The sequence below is a fragment of the Aplidium turbinatum genome, chromosome 17 (assembly GCF_918807975.1).
Source record: "Aplidium turbinatum chromosome 17, kaAplTurb1.1, whole genome shotgun sequence".
Taxonomy (NCBI): domain Eukaryota; kingdom Metazoa; phylum Chordata; class Ascidiacea; order Aplousobranchia; family Polyclinidae; genus Aplidium; species Aplidium turbinatum.
The window spans coordinates 4,797,714-4,819,559 of NC_137488.1; the positions used below are offsets into that span (position 1 = coordinate 4,797,714).

The following is a 21,846-nucleotide window of genomic DNA, read 5'->3' on the forward strand; positions in this document are numbered from 1 at the left end:
AAAACAGAATGCTTATTACAGATCGCTATTAACATAGCGAACTAGTTAGAGCCGAAAACCATTGTACCATTGCTTGCTTGGATTTCAACTGCATTGTAAGTTACCGCAAAAAGTATAGTTTCTATTCGTGCAACATATGTAAAGCAATATTGAAGATAAGAATATGGAAGCTATCAGGCACAAGAACAACGCTATGAAAGCAATCGAAGTTTAGTTGTATCTAAAAGCTTGTGTGATGACGTATCAGAACTTGGCTGTTAAAAATAGCTGAAAGTTGGAAAACCGAGATGCATCACCCAATAAATGCTTTTCTTCTGATCACTTTGATTTTGTTTCCAAACTAAGGCTACTCATAAAACTTACAGTCTGATATAATATTACAGTTCAGTTAAATACCGTGAAATTCAACGTCTGCAGACGTTGAATCAATGTAAAAACGACGGATTGTGCTATTAGGATGGACTTATTACGGAATATTCCTGCTAACTCTTTATGAAGCACAAGAAGGGCTGTATTATTTTGTCACAATGGGCATCAGCGTCACCAAGTGGTCGCAAATGGCTATCGATCATGAAACTGAGAGGTCTTGCTTGGATCAATATTTGAATGAACTTTGGCGACTGACAAGAGGATTTGTTTTAATTTGCAAGCAATTATCACTAATCGAAAGCGAAATGCTTTATCCTTGACCACCAGTCCACTTTGTTTTCTGACAGATTTCATGTGGACCTTCGCTTTTCACGATATTTCGGTAAATTGCCTGTAAAACAACGTGTAATGCCTTGAATTAAAATCAATAAATTAATGTGAGTAAACGGACACTTCCTTGCAAGAGAAAGACTTTAATTTGTAAACTGCAAAATCACAACTGCTTGATCTCAAGCAGTTGATAAAAATAAGAGGAAAGCTGAAAAGGTTAACAAAGTATTTACCAAAGCTTGTGAACAAGGACAAAATTTAGTGATGTAAAATCGAAAAAATATTTGCGAATAATTTGAAATTTTTAAAGCATTCCATATGGTAGACATGTACAATAGCTTGTAGGCTACCTGGTATATTTGTCATTAAGTTTACGAATTTTTATGAGCTTTAGCCCACTATTTTAGTTATGAGGCAGGAGACTAAAAAATGATATTACATAACTGAATTACATGGTCATAAATGCAATAGAAAAGCCGAACTTTGTACAAGCAGAAAAAAATTAAAAGCAGAAAAAGAAAGTTCAGTTGAGGATTATCCTTTGAGCACCCAACAAATATGATTTATCTGAATTGCATTCCAGCACAACTGACTGAGCGACAGTTGGTATGACTTTTTGACATTGGCTGGATTAGGCTTGGCTCGTTTGGCACAGACCAGCAACGTATGTTAGCTTCATAGATCATTTGAATAATTTTCACTCAAATCTGGTTTGTCGATACGTATCAATATACAGAGGTTGCATGTTAACTTAATTAAATATGTTTCAAGCAGCAGGTAAAGTTTTAATTAATAAACTATAGGCTCCTTGAAGACTGTAATGTTGTTGCTTTTTGATGTTTATTTTCGTGACAGACAAATATAATCAATCAACTATAATCCGGGATATATCGATGATTTAATACCATTGAAGATTTGATTTAAATTGATGAAACCAAAAATCGACTCTTTTCAATAATTAACGACTTTAGGCTGCTACTGAATTTAATTGCTTCCACGCTGAATCACAAGAATTCGAAACGCAGGTGAACATGCCATGAAACTTCATGCAAATCTACTATATCAGAGGTTCTTAACCTTTACTAAGCTGCCGAACCCTTACGCTAGTCTGCAAACTTTCGTTGAACCCCAAATTTTCGCTGAATCACAAAAAACAAAAATCTACCACATTTAATAATAATACATTACTGTATCAATGAAACTTCCGTTGTTGTTTTTCTGTGACCAGTAGTGAGATTCGAGGTTTTGTCTCGAAACCAGCAATTCTCACGTTATTTTCGCATGCAAGCCGGTTTCGTTTTTTTTGCTTTAACATCCACCAGAATCAGTAGCGTAGCCAGGAATTTTGAAAGGGTGGGTTTTGACGACCCAGCGGCGGGGGGTCTGGGGGGCCTCTCCAAGAAAATTTTGAAAAATTACTTTGAATTTGGTGCATTCTGTGAGCATTTTCAACAAAAATGTGGATATGAATATTTCTGTAAAATGGTGCTGTCCGGTGGCATAGCAAAAGGATAAGATCATGTTTTTTTCGGCATTTTTCGGAAATAAAGCTAAGTCTCCATGTTTTCGTGTTGCTAATTCCTGGCTGAGATGTTTGAATGTTTGGTATTGGCAAAACTTGCTCTTTTAATGCAGTTTTGTTTAAAAATAGTTTTTTTTTTTGTAGACTGAAAGCATCATTTTCAATATCGTGACGTCACACGCGTGCCAAAGGGGGGGGGGTTGTAACCCCCAAACCCCCCCCCCCTTGGCTACGCCACTGACCAGAATAGAAAGCGCATGCTCACATAAATAAGTGGTTACGAATGGCATGAGAACTTCAAGGGTAGTCTAACTTTTGTAATAAAAAAATGACTTTCTATTTGTTGGGACCAAAACGTTTGAAGATTTGTTGTGTTGAAGTTTTTTTTTTGTATCTCGCTTTCTTGAAGCTTGATAATGTCATCCAAGTATGGACTGTTTATATCTGCTGTTGTTGAAAAAAAATTGAAAATAGAACTAAATGTTCTTAATCTAAGGAAATTTCCTCAAAGTGAGAGGCCTGCTTTTGCTGTTCCATGCAAAATGGTAACGTGAGGAAATTTATGTTTTGAGAAAATCAAGTTTTTCTTACCGATTGTTTTTACGTAACAGCAGTAACGATGTTACATAAAAGTTTTTTTTTTGCACTCTGTGTTGCATACAGATGGCATCATTACATCACTCGTCACACAGATGTTTATTTACCATCATGTACCGTAAGCCGCAATCAAGTTTTGGCTGGACAATATTTTTCAAAAATATTCTCTGATATACCATTCAGTAGGCCGTGTGTTAACGTTTCAAAGGGCGTTCGCGCCGAACCCCTGAAACAGCTTTATCGAACCCCAGGGGTTCGATCGAACCCTGGTTAAGAACCACTGTACTATATAATTCGCGATAGTGCATCTTTTATCACACAAAATAGCATGTTTGATTGCATTAATTGTAAGAGTACGCTTCATAAAGCTTAAAATCAAGATATCCTGAACAGATCACTACACAATTTGCACATACTCTGCAAAACTAAGGTGAGGCATTGACACATGACTTGCGATTATTATTTATCCCCTCTCATGAAGTAGAGACGTACTTACAGTATGTACAAAGATTCAAAGCGCTATACAGTGTAAAAGTGTTTTGGAAACATAACCTATCTCTGATATATAACCTATCAAACCCATTTACAATTCTTTAACCTATCTCTGATGTGCAAAACTACTGTAGCTGCTGCGAACGGACCCAACAATATTTACACACAGAACAAACATAATTTACGTCAAAAATGAAAAACAAATTGAACACTTTCGATGTTATATTTTTGCTTTGTTATGTGCAGATTGCTTATGTACTCTTCTGATCTAGCAACTTAGAAGCATATCCAGAGACAAGACTGGGTTCTATACAAAATTCTTGAAGTTCTGCACCTCTAACATAATGATTCCTCATAGCAGGCAATTGTGTGTAAAAATGCTTTCATTTTACTGTGTTTGCTTTCATGAGCATACAATTCTTCCATCGACATCATACGGCATCCAGCAATAGCGTAAAGTAATACAAATAACACACAATTTTAGGAGCGTTATTGCTTCATTTCGCTCACATTTTAATTTTCGTTTTATTGCTGCTAACAACCTACACATGAATTGACAGTCACTCAAAAGTACGCCAATGCAGAAAACAGAAGTTGACTGACAGTTATCAACAACAAGTTCGAAAAATATTAATTTATATTATTTCATGGCAGGGAGATTCGCATAAAGCAAAATGTTGATCATGGCATTCCATTTTAATTAACTACGCAGTCTATTTATAAAATTGTCTTTTGGTAATCTGATTTTTGCGAGACTTGACATTTTCGTTCACGGTTCAAAATTTCTTTTCTACACACGTTAAATCATGAAAGAAAGGTCAATCTCTGTCGAGGAATGTGCCTACACTTTCAAGTGATAATGAAGGTAGTCTTATTACTTTTTTCTCAAATGTGTTTATCAACGGAATAAAAATATCAACCCTATCCATCACCAGCAAATACAAGCATTCAAGAAGATGTTTTTTATATAGATCCTCTAACGCTACAAAATGTTTATCTCAAAAGCATGACTTGCTTGAGGTATTTCGAGTGAGGTTTGGTGCCAAAGGAGTCCAATTTTGCTCTTTTATTCCAGACGCCGATATGCAATACCAAGATGTCGTCAAAACTATTGCAAAGGCCATTTTATGCAATAAGATAACCATAACGTTTTTTTTTGTATCACGTCACGCTCTTAAGCACGTCCTGCAACTATGATACTGGGTGGTGCCTCCACGCTTATTGAACTGCACGGGTTTCTTTCCAAAAGCCTACCACCATGGGGTGTATCCAAGGGGGAGTGAGGAGGTGATCACGCCCCCACTTATTGAAGTGGTTTGGAATGACTAAGACGATTTTAGCCCACTGTCTAAAAATCTCCCCCCCCCCGAATTCTAAAAGTGGATAGAGCCCCTGCCTACCACAGACCAGCTGGTAATAAGATGACAAGAATCAGAAGAAAATTTGAGCTTCAGCTGGGATCTGTACTGCTGCTCTGGCCAGAGCAGGGCTAGAAATAATTACAGATCAACGCCTCAGTTTTACGTTTCCCAACTTTTTTAGTCTCCACAATGGTGTTTTTTCCATCGGTTGCAATCTTATGGCATGCATCATGAATTTATACAGAGTATCAAATGATAGACGAATAAAACCTAACGACCACACGGGATTTAACATAATAAAATGAAGATAAACTAAAAATTACAAACGTTTTCGGCCATGCTCATGTTTGCCTTATTCAAGTAACCAACTGACTGATATTCTACAATATGCCGTGTGGTTGTTAGGTTTTATTTGTCTATGGTTCAAGAAAAGCCATCCCTTTACCAAAGAAGAGTATCGAATGCTATGATAAAACTATTTAAATTTATTTAATGATTATTAATAAACATTTGCTTATAGCAAGCTTGGCTGGGACTGGAAGTATAGAGTTACAACGCAAGCAAGTTCTTAAATTAATGGAAGTAGCGTATTTTTTAAATCGTTCTCATAACAAGTAAATTAGTTTTCAAATCTTTAAAGGTTTGCTATTAGTCGTTTCTGTTATTTTCTTGTTACGACAAGTATCTTTTGCATCCCATTCACACCAACCAACGTTTATCAATTTTTAAAATTAACTTTATGTTTGGTGAGGATTATCCAGGGTAAAGAAACTATTGGCAAACAGGTGTTTCTCCTCACGGCTGTACGACAATTTTGACGGCTTTTTATTGACCGAGTGTTCCGCCATGTTTTAACAGTATTTCGGAAGTTGTATCAACTTTCAAAAGTCTCTTCAGAGATATCAATAATCTTGTGCAAATATAATCGGAAACAAACTGATTGAAAAGAGTTTTGCTCTCCATTAATTGGAAACCAATTAGCAAACTAATGTGGGATTGTGTTTAGAAGAAATTGACTTCAGATTAATCAGGTGGTGATAGTATAACGGAAAGCGTTATAACTAATACCAAATGACCTTTATTCTGTTTACTGTTGGTCGATTTGGCGAGACAATTTTAGATAGCAACCGCAAATAACTGCTCAGCTTCTAACCACATGCACCTCAATCCTAAAAGTACCTGAAAAAAAGACAAATCGTTTGTCTTCCGAAAAGCCCACACAGGTGTAGATATTTCAAAAAGTATATTTGCTTCACTTGTATGAAATTTCAACCTTATTTTTGAAACACAACATTTTCGATAACCCACCAGTCAACAGTGGACATATTGTGAGAGATTTTTTTTTCAGATTATACTTTGCAAATTTTTCTTGTTATCTAAAATAACTGTTATGTTGACCATGATCGATAAATTGATTAAATGTGACAATACTTTTCCTCTGACCAAGAAAGTTTTTTTGGAAGCTCAGCCATGGCAGTTTCGCATGCTTTGAACTTGGAAGCACTGATGTAGGCTCAGATGTAGAGGTTGACAAAGTGAAGCTTCCGATTTTTGAAATGTTGTTGTCTGTGAATTATTCCACTCATCAGGACCTGATGCCACTGAATAGAGAGCTCTTGAAGTGCGTTACTCCATTGCACATCCCGACATTCTGAGAGCAGAACCTTTGTCTCTTGGTCTTGCAACTTCGCTCACAAAGTCGGGTTTTAAACCAATTGTGCCATCCGAGCAAACCATATGCAACAACGGTAATGTATTTTTTGATTTGAAAGTTTTGAACTTTGGGAACGTTTGGGATTTTTACAGTAATAACATTTCTTTGTAAAAAGAGCATTTTCAAAATATGACGTACGGCAGGCCCTATATACTGTAGATTAAAATTATTCGCTGCTTGATTTGTCTAAACAAAAAATCAGTGACTTTTCAGCATTGATAATAATCTACATAATTACAAAGGTCTTGAAAGAGTTGAATCTATAGACGCAAAGCTCGTTGCATTCTCGTGACAGCTACTGATTTGTTTTAGGTTGAGTATGGAAGCGTTTGCTAGATGTACAATTTAGGTAAAGTGGTGATTACCTTGAACAAATGTCTTGGCTATTTGTGTGAGTTATTTTGTCTGATTCAGGTTTACGCCTAGTAGTTGAAGGTTTAGATTTAGTTGACGGGAAGACAAGGAAGTTAATCTTTGTGTGTCTTGCCAAAAACACAGTCACGTGCTCTTGAGCAGTGTCGAACCAGTGTTCTTTTGTACGTCGAACCATAGCTCGCACCATTCGGCTACGCAGCTAACAAATTGATAAGCTACTTTGAGGTATACACAGGAACAATTGCTAAAAAATGATTTTTGTTTGTCATGTCATTCTGAAACAAAGAACAAAAATAATAACAACAAGCTTAAAAACAAATCACTCGAAACCTTCCTTTAAGGATGTATAGGTTGTTCTGACATCAGCAGACCTACTAGTTCACAACCGATACGTTCAGCTTGTGGTAATACGCTCGTTCAAACTGAGGATGTCAATTTTTTGGAAAAGCAATTAAAAATAAGAACTAGAAAGGTTGCTGCACAATCCAAACTACTGCATAGAAACTTAATTTTTTGTACTTTATTGTTGAACAAATCTTAAGTTTGCAATTCAGAGATCTGTCTTTTATTGGAAAGTGCTATTATTGTCGGCCTAATGGCACGATTTGTGCAAAGATACTGTTATTTTTGCAAAGTGTGTAATTATGAAGAAAGTTAACTTTCAAGAATAGGATAAACTTTTTTCAAGAATAGGGTGGCCTAAACTTTTATTATAACTTTTAACAGATTCTAATTGCTACCACTGCTTCTAATGGCTCTACATTTGGCCAAGGGCGTGCCGTAGGTTGCACATATCTTGTGGATTGTTTCTGACATTCTGTTCGCCTAAAGTCAAACAACCCAAGAGGCAATGTTCCAAGTTCCAATGCAATGCCACCAAGAAGATTGTGAGTTCAATTCTAAAGCATTATGCATCTCGATGAAAAAGAAACAAAATATGACGTTTTCCTTCATATATTTGTGGCTGAGAAGGTGGAAAAGTTCAAGCAAACAAACTTAGAGGAATTTTCTCATTGCCAATGCCCGTGATTTGCCTTGGAGATATGTTGCCGCATATAAATTTCAAATGTTAATCTTTTCGTATCTGCAGCGGCGATAATCTTGTTTTGCGTCAAATTGATATTTCTTTAGCCGATTGCCATTGCATCTAAATGAAGATCAGGATATTTTTAAGATTAGCAAAAATATTCATATTTTTAACCCTGATTTCCAGACTTTGCCAAATTTTTGCGTAAGTTCGGAAACCACTTTCAAAACAGCTACCACGCCTTTTAAAATTTCCATTTGGGTAATTTTGACACAGAAATAGATGTTGAATGGTTGATATTATAAAAAGTGTGTTGCCATTTCATTAAATCTCAGTCCAACAATTGGAACTGCAGCAGAATAATCTCATGTTTCTTTATTTTGTTATTTTTTTACATTTATTATTAACTTGAGAAAAAATTCACGCTTTTTGAATGTGGCCTGAGCTAGAGTAGGCGAGAAGCAACCATTGTGCTTCAGGTTCTCCAATTCATTCATCAGGGTATCAACTCTGTTTAAAATTGTGGATTTGAAAACTGCAGTAAGTAACTCCTTCCTGCAAACCTTATAATCTTATAATTACTGTAATTTTATATATATATATGTATATATATAATGTAAAAAATGATACATAAAGGTAAAACGATTTGTAAACATTTGTAACTTGATGCATTTACATTTAACACTTGAGGTAAAAACGTTTTGGACCTAGATGTATTTACGTTTTATTTAAACAAATAAAATGATTGAGATACTTTCATTTTTTTAATACTACTTACCCTATAAACTAATCAAATTTTGTTAGCTTGTTTTATATACTTATAAAAGAAAAATTGCATATATTTTTGGTGTTTCGATTAAGAACTACACTCACACTGGCAACAATTTAACGTTTTGTTCACCATGTCCACCATACTGATTTATTTTCCAATAAACATTTGAAAAACACTTGATTACAATGAAATTATCGGATTGAATGAGATTGTTAACGTTGACAGTACGTAAACAATAACGAATCCAACACAGCAAGTTCGAGCGTTTTCGGCGTAGCACTGAGCCATCATCAAGAAAAACTAATCAATCATAATACACCTCAGGACAACACCACCAATAACAGAAAGTGATATTAAACAGTTATGAGATGTGCTTTCATATCATATTTTATCATTAAATATCTCCTATGTTATTAATGTTATTTACAATTTGTATTGTTTCCTGTAAATGCAGTTGATTAGTTTTTTTTTACGAAATCGCAGTGCTTTGCCGAAACTCTTCAAATTGATTTTGTGTTGCTTTTGTTATTCTTTAAATAATGTTACTCGACCAAATTAGTAAGTTGGTAATGATATGTTTATGGTATGGCAAGACCATTGCTCTCCTAATGTCACACTGAACTCCGTAAAGAGACAGTCTGTAGAGCTTGACAGGTTGGATTTGTAAAAGTGTAGCAATATCACGTCATTCTCTTTCAATTAGTGAAGTAAAATAGCAAGAATGTGATTCCATTTTATTAACACAGCATCTTCAATGTCTTATTATTCTTAGTTGCTTGTAGTCTGCCGTAAAAATTCGTGGTGTTTTTGTGACACAACAAAATAGCGTTTCTAACGGTCTCTATTACAGCTTACACCTTTTGTAACCAGCTCAGTGGCCAAGTGGTTATCGCTTTCGGCTCTGGTGCTGATAGATCTGAAATCGATTCCAGGTTGGGTCAAACCGAAGACTTAGAAATGATACCGATTATATTCTTTCTTGCATGACGCACTGGAAATAAGATGGATAATGATGACATCGTAAATCTGATATAAAATTAAAAATGAGCCCTGTCGCTAAAATACCTTAGCTGTTGTAAAGAGACAAAAAATAAAACCATAACATTATTATTATTATCGTTTTGTATCCAAATCATGTTAAGTGTTAAAGAAAACATGTTAAACCAAAATGTTCTTTATAACTGCCCATTACGTACAGTCAAGGATAATTATTCTTTATTATTTAGTCAATACCGGTCGGTGAGACTAAAAGCAGGCAGCACGCAATTGCGTCAGCGTCGACTTACCAGAAGCGCAGCTAATTGGCGTGGCAGAAGAGCAACAACTTGTAGTTTTGGTTTGATATCTTGCATAGTTTTAAAACAGTTTATGAATCACATCTCTTGGCCAAATATTATGTCGCTCAAATGCAGCAGCATCGGAAACCAAACGATAAGAGCTTAGCTTCGGCTTGTCACGTTTGCAACTAAAACGATACGTCCGCGTAACATTGACGTAAGCCCAAACGTTTTAGTTTAAATGTCAAGGTATACTTTGCGCCACGCACGTTGAACATTAATGAACAAGCCAATGCATTCACTGCAGCGTGTCATGATCAGAATGGAGAAAATAGTCTTTCTTTTTTATAGGTGTCAGTGTACGCGTGTATATAATGACGGCTGAAGAAACAAATTGGCACTTGTGCTTTTGTAGGTATCTACCAAGGATGTTAACATGAGAGCTTAGAAATATAAAATCGTTTATATTTGAAGTTGTTTTAGAAAACAACTGGTTACAATTTTTGAAAAAGATCTCTACAAAAAGACTATTTGGATTATTATGAAAACTATATATTAACCCACATGCTAAAAACTTACACTTATATTTTTAAAATAAACATTAAACCTATGTCACAATAATAAACTTTACAAACAATATACAAAAAGTTAGACACACAATCGCAAAACTATTTTCGCCACGGCAAGGTATAAAAATGTGCGAAATAATAATCGTGTAATATTTTATTTATTTGTAACGACTTTAAAACGTTTTTGTTGCGTTAACTAATAATTCTAATAACTAGTAATAATAACTAATCCCAGACAAAACAAAAACCCTTTTTTCAGTGCGACATTGTTGTTGTTGTTATTGTTTACGATCTTATTGTTTACATAAGCTTGCACTATGTCTTTTGTTGTGACCTTTTGAACGTCGCTTTGTACATTATTTGTCAACAATCAGCCGCAACCAAACAATCACTTAGAGTTACTACAGCTTTGATCATGCATCGCCTTTGTCACAAATCAACGTCAAATCAAAAGAGCAATTATTAAAAGCTGGGAGGTTGTACATTTTTATAATTGAAGTATAAAGATTGTTTTTTTAGAATGTAAATAGCATCTTGTGCTCAAAGGTTTTGTAACTATGAGTTGTTCATGTACCTTTAAAGTAACGGTTTCCAGACAGCAAATCAGACGTAAAAAATGCAAAAAATAGTGGATTTGCTGTCCGGGTTGTTTGCTTGTATGAAAATTGTGTTGTCTGTTTTATTCTCTTCAAAAGGAAGGATAAAATATATGGTCAAAATGCAATCCAGGTCTTTAAAAATGTGTATGCCTTCTAAAATTCTACAGTGCCAACTGATATAGAATAGCAATAAACACTGTGCTTTTAATTTGCTTAAAATTTTATGATTGGAAAATATACAATATGTCTCTTCAGTAGGTATTGCGGATCTTGCCTCACAGGCTGTGGTACTAAGATACTTTTTGTAAAGTCTACAGTATAAAGCTGGTATTGAAATGCTGTTTGACAATTATACAAAATCTAAAGAAATAGTTTTGTTTATGTGCAGAGATTCATTACGGTGAAAAAAATATCAATTTGTTTTCATTCTGATATCTTTTGTAAAACTACAGTATTTGATGCACCAAGAAAAACTGTACAATTTTTTTAGCAATATTTCTTGTGTTATCTCTACTTAAAAAAAAATTGCTTTAAAGATTTTAAAGCCATTTGAAGTTCATTTGATCTCGTAGGAAAGGAGTAAAAATTTGTTTTTGGAATATTAAAGATAAAAATGTTTCTAACATTTCAAGCTGTGTTGGAATTTAATTTAAGTATTGGTTAAAGGTAACTGCAAACCTTCAGTAAAAAGACAGTTTTATAGTCCATTCCTTTAAAAAAAGAAAAACTGCTTTTTGATATAGCTTGTCACAGGCTAACATAAATTTATTTAGGCTATTACATTTATTGAAAATCATTTTCTACCGCTTCAAGGGATACACATTGATGAAAAGTGCAGACAATATTATAAAACACCAAAGAAAGTAAATGATTTGTTTAGAAAAGAATACCCCTTTTTTAACGATGTTAAAAAAGTGGTAAACTTAAAGCTGTTTTAAACAGTAGAAATATTTTTGATAGTATTTGTGGTTTATAGAACTAAACAAATTGCCTATCATATTGCTATATGTTTAGGCTAAAGGAACAACATTGATCACAAAGGTTATGGATAACTTTCTGTCAAGTACATTAGGCTATGGCATATCTTTTAGCGTTGGTATTCAATTCTTCAAAGTGCTGACTTTCTCAACTCACTTTATTCAGATAAGCTGTTAAAAGCAAATTATCTTTGACAATGCACAAGATCAGGATCATCAGAGCATAATGAAATCTTGTCAGATTTGTTGATCAAAATAGGCCTATCTGTTTATCACTGTGGTATCTTTTGCTTTACCAAAGCAAGGTTTGACGTGTTCAAATTTCCAGGTAGAGTAAAGATCTTGAAATGAACTTGTTTCATTTTTGCATCTGGTGTGACGTCACAACGACTGATTACATTGAAATCTCAACAGCAATCTGTTCAAGAATCTCAAACCTGCAAATGAGCTGATCATAGAGACACATGACAGGATAGACATCGACACCACTGTCCACAAATGATTGCAGATACATGAACACAATATTTCAAGGTCGACCAAGCCAAGAGACTTGGGATAAAACACAGAAACACTTCCTCTTTTTAAGACAAGCAAATTATGGAAAGAAATTAGTTTATTTAAAAACAAATCAAATGTGTATTTATTCCGCTTGTCAGAGTTTATTATGATGAGAACAGTCAGTAAACTAATGAATAACTAAACGAACGTTGACTCTTTGCCTACAGTATGAAAATGGATGATACAATATATGCTGAACTTAATCTATGAAATATGAAATTGCACGCACTTATAAAATTGTGTACTGTACTTAATTACAAAGAAAACAAAGTAAAATTAATAGCATGGTAGAATATTGATTCTAGAAGTCAAATTAATCTTTATCATTCTTTGAAAATTACATAAACTACATAATATATGATTGTAATCACCACACATCAATGAAGCCTACAATCTGTTCTACTCTATGAAAATCATGAAGAGGTGCAAATGGAAGAAGTAACTGTCCAACTTTCTGGCGATTCCATGTATTGTACCCTAAATTGGGATCATTATTAGGTTTTAAGTTGTCAAAAATAATACCATTCTATTAATTTCAATTAATAGCCTTCTAATGTTCCCATTTTAGAAAGAAACAAACTGATGGGTTTGCCTGCATTGAAGATAATGATTTCACAACCTAGCTTGAATTTGCTATACTTGGCATTGTAATTAGCATTGGCTATTTCTTTGTGGTTTTAATACCATTTTGATGTAATTGTGGATTGTTATATATACTACAGTATATTGTAGTAATAATGGTATCATTATAGTAACTATAAATTATAATGTTGTATTGCACTGTTTTTTTCACTATGCCGTTTATGGTTGAAATTTAAGTTTGATCCTTTACCTTTGTCAGGAATTTGACATCTTCTTTGCCTCTCCGATAGTGTACGGCAAGCTTACTTCATGCCAGTCACTTTAGATTTGAATCAGGAATTCAAATGTTGTAATTCTTGTCCGAAGTTACTATTATCATTATTGTATCAAAGACAAGCAAATCCAGCATAGCCTACGTGTGCACGTGATGTTGACTGGAATAAAATCCGTGAACTCTATGCTGTCGAAACAAGAACATCTTCATTGTTTAAAATAATCTTCACGAGATTGATAAGATCTATGGCTGCATAGCACTTTTCACTAATTGATCATTTTTTTACGTTTTAATAAGACAACCCAGTAAGGAGAATACGATTATCATGAAACTATGGTACAAGGTTGTTCTTGTTATAGACAGCTGCTAAACATTTTGCAGAAATATCGCTTTTTACATGTCACGCGAGAGAGTAGAAATATGTGGCCTTTGCATGCTACTGAGAGGTTAAAATCTTGATAACTAATGCATGAAAATCGTAATTTTAATACTACTGTACAGTACTTAGACCAAACATCATTACATTCGATTATCAAGAAAGTTATATCAAAACTTGCACAGAACGATGTTGATTTTGTTGCTAGTTGAATTAAAATAAGCGTAGGGCTAAAATCAATTTCCTATTTTCAATCTCATTTTTTTTTCTGTGTCAAAGAGTCATCAAATAGTGTATTGTAGTATTCTAAAACGTGCTTGAAATTGCTCACAAAATGTGACATAGCTATCTGTAACTCTAAAGGCCATGGCCGTACGTAAATTTAGCTGAAGCTTTTCGTTATCGTTTTTAAATACATAATTGAACAAATTTTTTCCGAAGCTAAACTTGAGTAAATATAACTAAATTTGAAGGTGAGAATAAAGGCTGGAAAAGCTATGTGTAATAATGAGAAACAATCGCATACACTTTCCATTGAAAATAATGTCCTGCAATATCGCCATTTTATACCTTCATATTTACAACTAAGTGAGTTGCTATTAAAAGTACCAAAAACTAAACCAAGAGAGCTTGATTTCAGATACCACTGTACCTTCTTATTTGTTTACAAACCAACATAGAGCAAACATCTTCTGTGGTAAACCGTACATATGAAAAAAGATTGCAAATTACTTTGTAACATATATTCGTATTAACCAAACTTTTTATGTTGTGTTGAATTTGATTTAATATTTAAAATGGCGGAGTAGCATTCCCACTTTATAAGCCAATTGTACATTCATGGGCTTTGGCGATCAGCCGTATTTTTTTCTGTTGCGTTTTCCATTCTTCTCGTATAAGCCAAAGCGACAGTGAGAAAGATGAGTCAGTCTCAGATATGGCAGCAAGCAACACACGTCAAGCAACACAGGCACTTGGCGTTCATCAACAACTTTCTTTGAAAGTATTTATTTTATTGAGTTATATTGTAACTGAAGTGTGATATTAAACGCAGAAAATGATATTTTTGTGTTCAAAATGCTTTCAAACTAGCACTTAAACAGTTTTGTTTCACTATGTTTTCATGGTTTCAAAGCAAATATTTAAAGATTTTTTGTTTTGTTTAGAACAGCATAAATCATAAAATAGTCACTAGATATAGCTTGGCAACTATTTATTGGTGATGCTTATTCAAGAACCGCTTCGACAAACTGTCAACGAACCAGAAATTTACGATCGGAAAATGATGATGGTTCCACCAGCAGCAGAAAGCCTTCATTCCGGCAGAAATCCAGGAGATTTCCCGATCTACCCTCCGGTCAGGCCATCACATCCGTACGAAGTTTCCCAGGCAGTTAGCGACTTTACAGCTCAAGACTGTCAGTCATCGTCTAACCATTTTGTTCCAGCATGTTACGGAAGCACAACTACTTCCCAACAAAGTTATTTTTCGCCGGTTAGTAAACAGTAACTAACTTACAGGGGGTTTGAGTTAAGAAAGGGAATGTTTAGCCAAGACTTGTTCACTGGTTGCTATTTATCACCAATGTATGAAATCCAGGGCGTCCAGTTCACATTTTTTTCGCTAGAGGAGCACACTAATCCATAATGTTTGTACATCTCCATTAGCAATCAATAGTTGTATTAATGTATTTCCTTATTTATTTATTGTTTCATCATTACGTCTTGAGATGTGACATACTATTAGCTGACGAGAGCTACTTTACTTTCAAATTGTCAGTTTGCAGCCAGAGTTTGGTGCAAATGAAACGATATTTTATTAACAGCGCTTGCTTCTTTTTGTTCAAGGCAATGTAGAAATTTAGTCAAAGGTCTGACAGATTGATTAATGTTTAAAAATAGCCTACAGCAATGTAGACTGCATATCATTTTCATTTCGCTTCGCAGTTGCGAAATATAAATTATTGCTAAGGCAACAATATTAGTTGATGCAATAACTTTATTTTCTTAATCTTTTTCTCATAAATTTCAGAGCAAACCACCTGGAATCACAAAGAGTGACAAACCTCTGCATGAACGATACCCCAGCGACAATTACCACCCTACATATCAGAGCTGTGTAGCCCCAAGTTCCTCTTTGAAAGGGTGAGTCATAAGTCACTTGACAAACCATGGTGCTTCACGAATTACTCACCCACCAAAACATCAGTCCTTTTTACCATTGATTCAACGTCTGCAGACGTTAAATTAATGTTTAAAAGACCCGATTTGCTAATTGGGTCTCGGAAACTTTCAGATGTTTGATTTTTATCACATCGCATAACTTTAATTTTAGCTGCGGGTAACAAAGTGGTCAGTATGTCTGCCTCTAGATCGGTAGGCATGGGTTCGATGCCCTGTCGGGTCAAAGACTTTTTTAAATTGGAACTGAATCTAATTAATATAATTGCTGCTTTGTACCTGGCAAGAGTAGATTCAGGGTAGTAATGTACTCAGCTCCACTGACACTGTTTGGTAAAGCGTTGAGAGCAACACGTATCTGTGATGGGCAAAAAGTGCTGTACAAAAATGACTATTATTAACATGTGACGTTTGCCAGGCAATCTGCTCCGTCATATTGGCGCCACAAACCACAAAATACTCCTTCGTTTGTGGCGCTTCTAAATACCCCCTATGGCATATCAAAACAAAGACTAAAAAGGAAAATTTAACCATCAAATTATCAAAGTCATAATTACTTCAATGTAATTTTACGTTTGAAAAGAAAAACGGGACGAGGAACTTAAAATCTGCTGCTGTTGCTTTGTCGTGTGAAAACTAAAATGTACTCCTTAAACAAAACAGTGATGCCATTTCTTGCTTTGAACAGTTTTGAAAGTTATGAGTGTAAAATAGAAGTTACTTTATAACATCGTAATGGGCATAGTTTGAGAATGACTTAATATTTCTAACCAATGGTTTTTCTTCTAACTTTCTGCTTCAAAAGTGTTGGTCTTGAGTGAAAGACAGTCTTGAGGCTTAAGTTCTAATTAAGAAATATTAACTGCCATCTCATTTTCGCAACCCATTATTTAGACAAGTACAATACAACAGCAGCAAAGCAGTTTACAAATGAAATTGTCACTGATTGAAAATGATAGTAACAAAACATTGCAACACTAGATCACAAATGTAGTTGGGGTAAGCTGATGAAAAGATACGATCAATAAATAGATTTGAAATGATCAAACTAAAAAAAAGTGGAGCGATTTTACATTGATTCAACAATCTGCAGACGTTGAATAATTACAAAACGAATTAACTTTGCCAGCTGGAAATATAGTTTTACCAGCAAAATGCCGAACTTCGATTTAATTGATTTTTCTTTTTCCAGGTTCAACCAATCAGGCCCTATAGATACCGGTACTCGTAATTGTAAATTGACAACAAGGGAATCCACTAACACCTTGAAGAACTGGCTCCATGATCACGAAACGCGTCCTTATCCAACGAAAGGAGAAAAGATAATGCTCGCTATTGTCACTAAAATGACACTGACACAGGTACCTAATTTCAATGATTTCTTTACAGTTTTTATTTTCCTATTCTTTGTATGACAAATTTGTATCATAAAACCAAGAGAAAAGAGCAGTGCACAGGAAATGCCAGAAAAACGGTTTGTTTAGCCTATGGGCTCAAATCATTAAAGTTTCAAAACTAATTTAAATTTGCGTATTGGCCACTAAAAGTCGAGGTTGGTTAGTTAATGTCAATCTCCGGTGCAAGCCAAATTGCAGATTTGTGTTACTTTGTGAAAATAAAATGGTTTGCTTTAAAACCTAGAGCAATCGGAGTATGAGCTTTGCCACTTAAACAATTTTCTTCAAAAATTTGATTTCAAATCTTTCAAAAAAAATCTTTCTCATTTGACGCATAAACTAAGATTGAGTGATCGAAAAATCTACCTGGTCAATTCAGGGCGTTGCTATTATTCATTGCATCAAATATGTAGTTTGCACTCTGAGCTATGCAATGGTGCAAAGCTTCAAGCTTGTTCGAGCTTGATTGTCTTCAGTTTATCGCTTGTTTGTTGCTATTTTTGATCGCGCCATTTCTCTTCAGGTTTCTACGTGGTTCGCAAACGCCCGGCGTCGCCTCAAAAAGGAAAACAAGATGACTTGGATTCCAAAAAATCGATCCAATGAACTCTCGAATCAAGCTCAGGAGAGGAACAGTTTGGAAGAAGATGTGAGTTTGAATCAAGCTTTGCAAAGAGGTTGGTATTCTTTGCGTCGGTTACAGAGGCATGTCAGCTGAATATAAACGCGCTTTTGTATAATCTCTGTCGCTATAATCCCAACAGCGAGCAAACTAAAGCCGTTTCTCCATAACAACAGCTTTTCAATTGGCAAAGACACAGACTACAATTAAGATCTTACACGTATAACGTTTACCTTCATCGCAGTTTAACTACACATATCTGTTCAATTACTGGGTTGAAATACTCAAAGTAAATCAGTAGAAAAGGACTTGGCGAGAAGCGGAGTTTGATTGGTCAAACTTTACTGTGAAGTTTTTCACAAACTATAAGTTTGTGTCATAACATTTCAAGTGTAACAAAAAAGTGCCGGAGGCGTTAGAAAAACTTAAAATCTTCGTCGAGAAATTATTTTTATCATCCGATTAAAAAGATACGACCAGTGGTAAAAGTGTCAATCAATATGAAACAAAACTCATCAGTACAATTCTTCTACGTCGAAGACTTCAGCAAAAATAGCTTTTCAACTCAAAAAAAAAAAGTTGAACAATTAAAAATGGACTCAGCACTTTCTATCAGTTTTTGGTGTACAAGTTAGCCTTATGTTTCAAAAAGTTCAATATAATTTGATTAATTTTATGTTTTAAAATGCAGAAAACGGCTCAAGTGACATAGATGACCAACAAGTTCCAAAATCTCAATTGAACTTGGAATTAACAGGCCAGAATCCAACCATGATTTCCAAATACAGGAGCTGTTCAATTTCAAAGCCAGAATTGGGGTTTCACTCAAACACTTATCCCACATCGTCGTTCAATAATTATGGCAACACTTATCCCGGAACTGCTGTTGCGCATAAGCAAACTGCGCATATTGATGTGTACCCAAACAAACACCAAGGGAGTGGCATTGGTGACTATGGCAACAACTTATCGTTTGATGTTTCTGTGGAAATGAGAGATCCTCATTGTTCCCGCTCAGTTCCCACAGACAACAACCGATTGAACTGGCCAGCAAATGTCAACAGCTACAGCACATCGAATGGAGATAACGAATTGCCAGCCACAATGCGTCATTATCATAATGTGGTCAATGACAAAGAATATATGGCGAACTCCTGTGAGGCTTATCAAGTCGATTATCATCACCAGAGAAAACCAGAGCAATTGATGCAATACAAACAGTTTAATCCGACTTTTGAAACACCTACAGAAGCACCACTGCTTCCAATGTCAGCGCCAAAATATTTTCAGAACGTTCAACCCAACATTGCGAACTTTCAATCAACAGAGTACAGGATTCAACCAGATCAACTTTTCAATAACCAATCGGCAACAAACATCAGTTCCCCATTTCAACCTGAGCTGGAATCAAACTCGCAAGTTCCTGTTTCGAGTCTAACTGGTAACAATGAGCATTCCATGAATGAGTTGCTGCAAGCTAATCCTATCCCACCATTATCAAACGCCTCTTTATCTCCATCTGATTCCTCGTCTTCCATCTTCCAATACAATAACTCTTCTGCCAATGCTGCAACATCCACCGAGACTTCAAGGGTCTCTTACTCGTCTTCATGCTTGGAGTTGACGCATTCGCCTTTGTCGCAAACTTTCAGCCCAAGATACAATAACTTTAATTCTGAATTTGCAAGACACTCTACTTTGATTAATCAAAGTATCACAAATGAACAAACTGCATTGATGAAATTACCTTTATTTGGGGATTCAAAGACTTAAAAATTTGTCGTTAGTTACCCAGACATGTTGAATACGATAAGAAGTTTTTTTAAACTGCTTTCGAGGATCTATTAAAACTTAAAAGCAATAAAGTTTTTCTCAATTAGGATTAGTTGTTGATCTGTTATTATAAACGTTGAAACAAAATTGTTTTTGTGTGTTACTTATTCGTATATATTCTAAATTAAATAACCAAAGACAACGCCTTAATTTTTAGTTTCAGCATTAACAGCGGACAGGCAAAGGTCGACCAATTAGTGAAATGAACTTGTATTTGATTTGGCTCGTTAAAAATAAACTTTTTTGCCTGGTTTAGTAAAGAAACAACTTTGTGCTCCATCTCTTCAGTTAATCAAAAGTTCAACTCAGTGATTTTCATCTAGTTTTTTTAAGTGACCCGGATGTGAATCTTTCTCAATTTTTTTTTATCTTAGCTGTAATGCGTTGAAGAGGATATGACTTTCTCTTGCTTATTTATTCTACTTTACATAAACATATTTGTTTTCGCAATAAACAATATCCACAGTTTATCGGTTAAGTTGGGGCGTGATATGTTTACACTGCAGCATTATGTCAACATGTCGTTTGCAGAAACATCAACAAAACAGTAATTAGTGGCACCCTGTTCAAAAATGCAGTGGTTACTCTTTGTCGCTTTCACCGCTTTTGTCTCGTGCACTGATTGTTTGGCGCAACTAACAAGACGCTCGCTTTGTAATCATGCAATCCTGGTTCGACTCCCAACTCAAGCTGGTTGTTGAAAAACACCGCCCACTACCTATAGGGTGTAATAAATTGGGTGGGCGTAGTTGCTGAAGGAAAGGCGGCCGAGAGTAAGGAACTGGCCACCCTAATCTCCTTTGTGCCGAAGGCTTAGTACAATGAGAACCTTATCTTCTCATCCCCCGATGTTTGGATCAAGTATGGAACTTACCTTATTGTTTAATTCATCGTGAGTTAGCTCTAGCGAGATTGAACGTCACGTCTAACGCTTAGACTGAACGCGTGTTATTATTATTGTATGATAACATCATCGATAGCAAAAAAGAAGTAAGCATATAATCTAGTAGTAGGCTACTAAGTCAAAACCAGTAGGTCCAACCCACAAAGATGCTCAATGAAAAAACACGTAACTAGTACAATACAACTTTGCCGGTATAAAACCTATTGACACAAACATTAAAAAGTCTTTAGATTGGCAAAACGAAACTTTCAGTGAACATTTAATACTAAATGACAATCAACGCAGCAGGTGTTGCGCTTCAAACATCTTGGAAGCCTTGTTCTCACGTGACGCAGATGATCTGAGGAGGTCATAACGAAGATTAGGATGATAACATTTGTATTTAGTGGGTGACTTAAATACTGTAGGCTGCAATCCAAAGGATAGGCCAACTAACCTACCTACATGTGCTGCTCTTGTTCAATAACATTTAACCCCTTGACGTGGTAAAATTTACTCGATTGCTTTTCAATTAAAACATACTAAAATTTTAATCTAACAGATAAACCTGACCAAAAACGGATAAAACCTTTCTTGCAAGTGGCATATTTCTGAAAGTTATAGGCCTACGCATGGTAGCTGCACGTAGTTGTGGTGTCGGTCCAGTTAACTATAGCGTTGGAAGATCTTTTAAATTTCAGAAGATGTCAGCGACAGGACAAGAATAACACTTTCCTTTTGCGATAAACGGACATTAACTGCCAATGAGAGTCCGATATTTATGTTTGTTGACTTGTGAGAGAAGACTACTCAGCATGTCGTGCGTGGGTACACAGAACATACACATACCTTTGAATAAATCCTTAGAGTACCTTTGATTAAATCTTAGAAATTCTAATATGTTAGCTTCCGCCCATTTTAACAAAGAATTTGATGGAGCTTGCATTGCATCCGCGTTTTACTGATTATGCGCAGTGAAAAAATCTAGGGGGAGAGCGACTGGGGCGATCGCGACCCCGGAAACACAAAAAGTAACTTTATCCACGGTGTATTTGCAAGGTCGGATTAATGTAGACCTATACTGTACACACTACACATCATTGTGTTTTGTAGAAGTCTTCCTTCCTTAAGCCTATTTGCTGAATCCACCTCTGGTCAT

At 35.3% G+C, this 21,846-nt stretch overlaps 1 protein-coding gene across 1 annotated transcript; it reads left to right on the forward strand.

Moving 5' to 3' along the window:
* Window positions 1-14,993: 14,993 nt before the first annotated feature.
* LOC145786885 (uncharacterized) lies at window positions 14,994-19,744 on the forward strand. Its single transcript, XM_082598625.1, has 5 exons — window positions 14,994-15,266; window positions 15,804-15,916; window positions 17,145-17,313; window positions 17,873-18,026; window positions 18,663-19,744. Exons 1-5 carry the CDS (start codon window positions 14,994-14,996, stop codon window positions 19,742-19,744), a joined length of 1,791 nt encoding a protein of 596 aa, XP_082454751.1.
* Window positions 19,745-21,846: the final 2,102 nt, after the last annotated feature.